The sequence below is a fragment of the Dipodomys ordii genome, unplaced genomic scaffold (assembly GCF_000151885.1).
Source record: "Dipodomys ordii isolate 6190 unplaced genomic scaffold, Dord_2.0 Scaffold54, whole genome shotgun sequence".
NCBI lineage: Eukaryota > Metazoa > Chordata > Mammalia > Rodentia > Heteromyidae > Dipodomys > Dipodomys ordii.
In genome coordinates this window covers 3,868,325-3,876,032 of record NW_012267270.1, presented here as the reverse complement: position 1 = coordinate 3,876,032, position 7,708 = coordinate 3,868,325, and the positions used below count along the sequence as shown (strand labels likewise).

The 7,708-nt window shown below is 51.2% G+C and overlaps 2 protein-coding genes across 2 annotated transcripts in view; one reads left to right on the top strand and one right to left on the bottom strand.

The window, feature by feature from the left end:
- Positions 1 to 207: 207 nt before the first annotated feature.
- Positions 208 to 2,793, bottom strand: Ccdc87 (coiled-coil domain containing 87). Its single transcript, XM_013020890.1, has one exon. The coding sequence runs from the start codon at positions 2,791 to 2,793 to the stop codon at positions 208 to 210; it is 2,586 nt and encodes an 861-aa protein (XP_012876344.1).
- Positions 2,794 to 2,978: 185 nt separating this feature from the next.
- Ccs (copper chaperone for superoxide dismutase) overlaps positions 2,979 to 7,708 on the top strand; it is an 11,786-nt gene continuing 7,056 nt past the window's right edge. Inside the window, exons 1-4 of the mRNA XM_013020889.1 lie at positions 2,979 to 3,086; positions 3,404 to 3,476; positions 6,535 to 6,672; positions 7,117 to 7,294. Of these exons, the coding sequence (XP_012876343.1) occupies positions 3,048 to 3,086; positions 3,404 to 3,476; positions 6,535 to 6,672; positions 7,117 to 7,294 (428 nt within the window). The 5' untranslated portion in view covers positions 2,979 to 3,047. The remainder of the gene's footprint in view (positions 3,087 to 3,403; positions 3,477 to 6,534; positions 6,673 to 7,116; positions 7,295 to 7,708) is intronic.

The window sequence follows — 7,708 nt, the reverse complement described above, 5'->3', positions numbered from 1 at the left end:
CCAAAGGACAGCCTCCATTCATTTGAAAGGACATTTGGGTTGTATTAGACAATGTTGTTGACATAAATAGAGATATTGGGTTTGGGATTTTGGGGGGGGTCTGGGGGGGAATTTTACTGTCAAAACAAAGACTTAATCTCAACCCCTTGTAGTGCATGTGCCCCAGCCATGCACTCCCAGACAGATCTAGCCATACTTCTGAAACCATCAGAAATCTGGAAAAGCTCTTGAGTATTTGGGGTTAGGGGAAGAATCTGAGGTGCTTGGCCTGGAAGTGGGCAGGTTAGGTAGAGGAGTATTCTTAGGAGCTATTGAAGACAGGTTGCTGTGCTCATTGAACAGGAATGAGTGGTGGGGAGTCTTCTGGGTCTGGATCAGATGGCGAATCCGTCGCTGCTGTTGGAGCCAGTAAAGCATCTCCACTTTGTCCTGCTTCATCTTGTCTAGGTAGCGTCGCCCCTTGAAGGTCAGAGGCTCCCCAAAGATGACCTCAATCTCCTGCAGGAGGGAAACCAAAGGAGCCTCTATTAAACTGAGCTCTCTGTGGAGATGGCTGCGAAGCTGATTCTCCTCCAGGAGGCGACCAAGACCCGAGTCAGTCTTTTCAAAGAAGCGGTTTGGGTCAGAGGCTTGCCGCTCAAACCACTCCAGTCTCGCTAGCAACAGCTCCCGCATCTGAATGGGCTTCAGGGCCCGCTCCCAGGCCTTCAGCAAAACTGGCAGCTGTTGCAGACGAGCATTGGAGCTGTACTTGATGATCATGTCCAGCCGGGCCTTTTCAGGGACCTCATATAGAGACCACAGCCGTTCCAGACGATTCTGCAGGCTCAAGACAGAGACTTTACTGGTTCCTTGACTATGCTTCAGCACTGTGTGCCAATCCCACACTCCTGGCACAAAGTCTGGCTCTTCATCTTCTAGCAAGGGAGGAGGATGGGGAATCTCGAGGGACTCTTTGACCTGGGGCTGTACCTCCACAGGAACATCTTCCTCATACATATTGAAAATGACATGAAGGTAATCTGTTTCCTGGCTGTTGAGGTACTGGAAGTAGTTGTCTACAGATACAAAGCCTTTCTTGATTGCATCTAAGTTTTTCAATGTGTAGGCTTGTGTGATAGAAGATATTGCCTCAGAATTGATGCGCTGAGAATTGGTTTTCCCAGAGAAAAGTCCAGTCAAATCAGGGTTGATGATTCGATTTTTTTTTTCTTTGCGTAAAGCAGCTGAGATGAGGGAGCTTGACCAGTCTTTATCAGCTGCAGGCTCAACCAGGGGTCCTTGGTCAAAGCGGAAGTGGTCAGTAGAAACGCGGCTCATTAATTCTGCATAGATCTCCTTGGTGTTACCACCGATGAAGTGATCAACATCCATTTCTTCAATGATTTTAGACTCTAGTTCACCAGTCAGATGATTGTACAGGACTCCAGCCCCCTGGACATGGAAAGAGTCCAAAAAGTATCTATCAGAGATCCTCACAGTAGCTGTTTGGACCACCATCTGATTTTTTAGCTTCAAAGTAATGGTCGTTGGCTGCGGTTGCAGTGGGGGGCGTTTAGGGGTCTGGAGGTCCCACTGTCCAGAGGCTTCTTCCTCTTGGAGGTTCTTCAATGTTCTCTGCAGCTCCTCCAGGTGCGGCCCTGCAGGTAGTCTGTGAGTCACGACTCCCAAGAGCGGAGGCAGTCCAGACTCTAGTACTGAGTGGTGAGTGCACTCCCAGGTCATCTTCTTTACTCTCTGCTTCAGATCCTCAGCCCCAAAGTCTTCAGCCGGATGTTTGCTTTTTGCAGCCAAGACCAGCGGGGTTAAAGGGCGAGTGGGGGATGGAGGAAGGCCCAACTCATCTGCCAGCTTCCAACCCTCACGAAGAGAAGGCATGGACTGGCCTCTCTGTAGCTGGGAGTAGACAGGAGGGTGGAGGGAGATGGAAGAGGTACTGGTGGGAGTCCTGGAATGGCTAGGCAGTGGTATCTTTTGGACTCCTTTCATCTGTTTTAGAGAGGACAGCCATTGCAGAGGCCTTTTCCACTTAAATCTGAGGAGATTCTTCAGTTCCTTCACTGGGTCGGGTGGGGGTTCACGCAGAAACTCTGGTGGACGGCTGAGTTGGACGAGGTAGCTCAGGTTGAGACGAGAGCAAGGCACTTTGGCGAAGCCGGTACTGTGAGGCCAGGGGATGGGGCAGAGCTTGAAAGACCCAGAGGGACAGACGGGATGCAGCTTGGCCAAGACTTCACGGGTCGGCTGGAGGTTTAACAGGGCCAAGAAATCCTTCAGCAAGCACTTGTAGACGGCGGGACTAGTGAGGAAGATCGTGCAGTCCCTGGCCAGGCTGGCAACCAGCCGGGCCAGAGTGGCTGACTCGGTGAAGACCCCTTTGTATTTGGGCATGGTCACCAGCAGGTGCAGATAGCGTAGGAAGAGCTGCTCACTGCAGAGCAGCACGTAGGACTCCAGCCGCTTCCGCAGCTTCACGTAATTCCTGTAGCTGAGATCCGGTTCGGGGGGAGGTTCCCGCCAGCTGCATTTGAGCTCGTCCAGGATAACCTCGGTGAGACGGCGTCGGTCCCTGCGGGACACCTCCGCCGCCAACCCGCTGCCGGCCAGCAGTTCGGACACCCGGCTGCAAAGCTGCGCCGCTTGCAGGTTGGCGATCGAAAAAGTCTGCACTGTCTCCTCCTCCTGGCGGCGCTCAGACTCTGGGGGCTCCTCCTCCTCTGAGAGGAGCGACAGCGGATTCAGTAATTGATGGTAAAACTGCTGAAACTCAGGTTCTGGCTCCTCGGGCTCCATCTTGGCTAAGGCGAGGCCCGCGCGAGCACCCGGCCGAGGACGCCAAACAGTTACTAAGGCAACCAGACTCGATGGCTCCAGTGCGCCTGCGCGACCTATACTTGCCTCCGGAAGACTTCCGGCCAGGGCCAGATGGACGCATGCGCCAAGAGGCGGGACCGCGGGTGGTTGCGAGGCTCCGCCCCTGCGCGACACCGCGCTTTGTCGGCGGCTGGACTCGCTGGGGAGCTGGGCGGCGGCTTCCTCGGTCCGGGATGGCTTCGGACTCAGGGGACCGCGAGTCCCAATGCACGGTGAGAGGGGAGGCTTCGAGTCGGAAGCTTGAGGGGCACAGCCCAGCCCCTGGGTGGTCGGTATCCTAGGAAGGAGCAGACTCCCGGGGCAGGGCCTGCGACCCGGGAATGAAATTGGCGCTCGGCCGCCAGGCCCTGGTCATGAGCCGAGGGGTGGGGTGAGACCGCGGGGCCTGGAAGGATCGGAAGATACGGGAAGGGTTTGACCGGGGACCGGGTGCGGCATCTATGCTATGCCCAGAATTTGGCGTAAACATGGGGAAGGATTGCGGGAAACGTCCCCAGCTCTCACCTGGGGGTCCCTGTCGCCCTCGCAGCTGGAGTTCGCCGTGCAGATGACCTGTCAGAGCTGCGTGGACGCGGTGCAAAAGTCCTTGAAAGGGGTGACAGGTAAGAGCCAGGACTATGCGTTCTTCCGGTTATCGGGAAGATTCTGGGAAGGATCAGATCAGTCCAGCTCAAGTCCCATTTTACAGATGAGAAACTGGTAGAGAGTGAAAGGAGTGTTTTTAGAGTCACACCAAAGACATGGAGGGAAAACTGTAGAGTATTGGTCTCAAGCTTGCCTTGTCAGAACTCTCGACTGAGTTTTTTTCCCTTTTTCCTCTTCCCCCACCACTCTCTCTGCCTACCCTGTGGCTTGAACTCAGGGCCTGGGTGCTGTCCTTGAGCTTCTTTTGCTCAAGGATAGAACTCTACAACAGCTCCACTTGTGGCTTTTTGGTGGTTAATTGGAGATGTGAGTCACACAGACTTCCTGCACAAGTTGGCATTGAACCTTGAATTCTCAGATCTCAGTCTCCTGAGTAGCTAGGATTACAGGTGTAAGCCACTAGTGCCTAGCTAAGAGTGGATATTCTGACCAAAGATTTACCCAAATGTTAGGCCCTTCTCTTAAGTTAAAAACATTCTTTCTGGAAGAGCAGACAGTGGACTGTTTTTGTGGGACACAGGATAATTTTCAGCCTTTAGCAGGTTTCTTAGGCAAAAGACTTCTGATGACTTTGTTTTCCCATCTGGGTAACTGGAACCAGCTTGTCTTTCTCATGGCCAGGCAGGGGAGTTGAAGTTTTCAGACTCTAGAGGCAGAGAGTTGCTTGGATCCTTGGGAAAATGACTTTGCTCTTCTTTCCGGGGTAAGTAGGAGGAGCTTCCAGACCAAGGCTTGCCCTTTTGATCCCTTAGCACCCTCCCTGTAGTTTCCGTGGCCTCTTTCTTCTCCTCCCTAGGACCTGACCTAACCAAACATTTCAAGGTTTATCAGCCAAATAGACCTGCTGCCTTAGTAGAAAACTAGTCTTCTTCTGGTTCCAGCTCAGGTCAGGAGTTCAGGAAGGGCATAGTGACAAGGAGATTCCTACCTCAGGCCTGCCTGCTTCTGGAGCAGACAATTAGATCCTCTTGGGAGACCTCAGGATCTGTGAACCCATCTAAGCTAAAACTTAACTATTGGACCTCTACACTAATTCTGCACCTCTCTTTTCCCTACCTTGTATAAAGGCTCCATCTATGAGCTCCCTGTTCTGTTGCCCTTCCGGTAGCTTTTTCACATAAAAGCCATAGTGGCTTTTTAAAATCATAACTCATATAATGTGGCATGAAAAGGATGTGACGCTTTTCAAGGGAGTGTGAAAATCATTCCATACACTTTGTATACAGTGGGGACTGCAGAGTTTCAAGGGCAATAGGGACTTCATAAACTCCTCTTTTGACACATCAACTTTGAGCTTGACTTTGGGGACCACTCAAGAGCTGTACTGACGGAGCTGGCAGCCTACAGAGTGAAGCAGAGGATTAAAATATGTGTTCAGGGCTGGGAATGTGGCCTAGTGGTAGAGTGCTTACCGAGTATGCATGGACTCCTGGGTTTTATTTCTCTCAGTACCACATAAACAAAACAAGTTAGCTGGGCACCGGTGGCTTACACCTATAATCCTAGCTACTCAGGAGGCTGAGATCTGAGGATCATGGTTCAAAGCCAGCCTGGGCAGGAAAGTCCATGAGACTCTTCAATTAACCACCAAAAAACCGGAAGTGGTGCTGTGGCTAGCCTTGAGCAAAAGTAGCTCAGGAACGGTGCCCAGGCACTGAGCAATTTGTATAGTGAACAGAATGTATGGATTAAGTTCTTATACTCTGGAGCTAGGCCATTTGGACTTTTATCTTCACAACTTCATACAATGGGATTTTTGTTGTTGTTGTTGTTTCTGTTTTGGTGCTAGTACTGGGGCTTGAACTCGGGTCTTGCCCTCTTCCCCTCTCCATTGGTTTCACTTAAGGCTTGAGCGACACCTCCACTTCTGGCTTTTGGCTGGTTAATTGAGATAAATGTCTTTCGGACTTTTCTGCCTGGCCTAGCTTTGAACTGCAATCCTCAGATATTAGTCTCCTTGAGTAGCTAGGATTACAGGCAGGAGAGCCACTAGCACCCCTCTACAATGTGACTTTGAACAAATTTCTTAACTACTCTGCCTCAGTAACCTCATCTGTAAAATAGTGATATCATCAAACTCAAAAGATTACTTTTAAGGCTGGGAAGTTGGCTCAGTGGTAGAGTGCTTGCCTCGCATGCATGAGGCTCTGGGTTCAATTCTTCAGCACCACATAAGCAGAAAAAAGCCAGAAATAGTGCTGTGGCTCAAGAGGTAGAGTGTCAGCTGAAGAGCTGAGGAACAGGGCCCAGGCCTAGAGTTCAGCCCCCATGACTGGGTTGGGGGAGAGGGGAGATTACTATTAGCATCAAATGATGCAATACAGAAAAAACATCAAGGAGGAACTAGCCCACAGCATATGCTCAGCTGGTGGCTGTCACCTCCCTACTCTATTTATTTTTATTTTAAGTTTTTGCTGGGCCTGGGGCCTGGGTGCTGTCCCAGAGTCTCTTTTTGCTCAAGGCTAGTGCTCTACCATTTGAGCCACAGTGCCACTTCTGCTCTTTCTGAGTAGTTTACTGGAGATAAGAATCTCATACACTTTCCTGCCTAGGCTGGCTTTGAACCCTAATCCTCAGATCTCAGCCTCCTGAGTAGTTAAACTTACAGGTGTGAGCTACTGTGCCTGGCTCCTCCTACTTTAGAATGTTTATAACAGGGCTGGGAAGGTGGCTCAGAGGTAGAGTGCTTGCCTTGCATGCCTGAGGCCCTGGGTTCAATTCCTCAGCACCACATAAGCAAAAAGAAAAAAGCCAGAAGTAGTGCTGTGGCTCAAGTGGTAGAGCACTAGCCTTGAGCTGAAGAGCTGAGGGACAGCACCCAGGCCCAAAGTGCAAGCCCCATGACTGGACCCAAAAAAAAAAAAGTCATAAACAATATCTGGTATGTAATAAGGACTCAAGGTCACAGGTCATAGGAAGCTTGGTAGAGATAGGTCTGGAGAATTGCTGTCTCTCTTGCTGCCAACACAGGATGCCAGTCCGCTGCTGCCTCTTCCCTTCTCTCTTACTCACCAGGCGTCCAGAGTGTGGAGGTGCAGTTGGAGAAACAGATGGTCTTGGTGCAGACCACTCTCACCAGCCAGGAGGTGCAGGCACTCCTGGAATCCACTGGGCGGCAGGCTGTTCTCAAGGGCATGGGCAGCAGTCGTTTAGGTGAGTAAGCACATGGACTTGTTCTTGGTCCCTCCGAAAGAAGGTAGCCTAAGCTGGTGCCAGTGGCTCACCCCTGTAATCCTAGTTACTCAGGAGGCTGAGATCTGAGGATTGAGATTCAAAGCCAGCCCTGGCAGTAAAGAGAGAAGTGGAATTGTTACTACAGTACTAGAGCACTAGCCTTGAGCAAAGAAAGCTCAGGGACAGAACCAGCACAGGCACACGTGCGTGCGCGCGCGCACACACACACACTCACACACGCACGCACGCACGCACGCACGCGAACCTAAAACGGATACAAATATAACCATAGGATCCTTGGGCTCTGTGTTGGATGGCTTTAGGGAAGGTGGGAAAGCTCTGTGAGACTTTCCCTGTCCTTCCTTAGCTGAAGGGGTGGGGTTAGGTGGGATGGCAAGCAACCGAATATCTTATACCTTACAGAGAATCTGGGGGCAGCAGTGGCCATCCTGGGGGGATCTGGCTCTGTGCAGGGGGTGGTACGCTTCCTCCAGCTTACCCCTGATCACTGCCTCATCGAGGGAACTATCGATGGCCTGGAGCCTGGGCTACATGGACTCCATGTCCATCAATATGGAGACCTCACAAAGGACTGCAACAGGTAGGTCATCTGTAATGTCTCTCATATTGTCCTCAGCCTATACATGTTCACCCTATGTCTTTACAAGTTCCCCAGAGGGGCATCCGTAACCTGCCCAGGTTACAGATGAGGAAACTCAGGCCCAAAGAGGTCAGTGACTTACAAAAGGCTCCAGAGGATGTCAAAGGTAAAGTTAGGATTTGAATCAAGATCTGAGGTAGAAACCAAGAGCCAGTGGTGCACATCTGTAATCCTTGCTACTCAGGAGTCTGAGCTCTGACGATCACAGTTTAAAGCTAGTCCTGGCAGGAAAGTCTATGAATAGACTCTTTTTTTTTTTTTTTTGGGTCCGGTTGTGGGGCCTGAACTCTGGGCCTGGGCGCTGTCCCTCAGCTCTTCAGCTCAAGGCTAGTGCTCTACCACTTGAGCCACAGC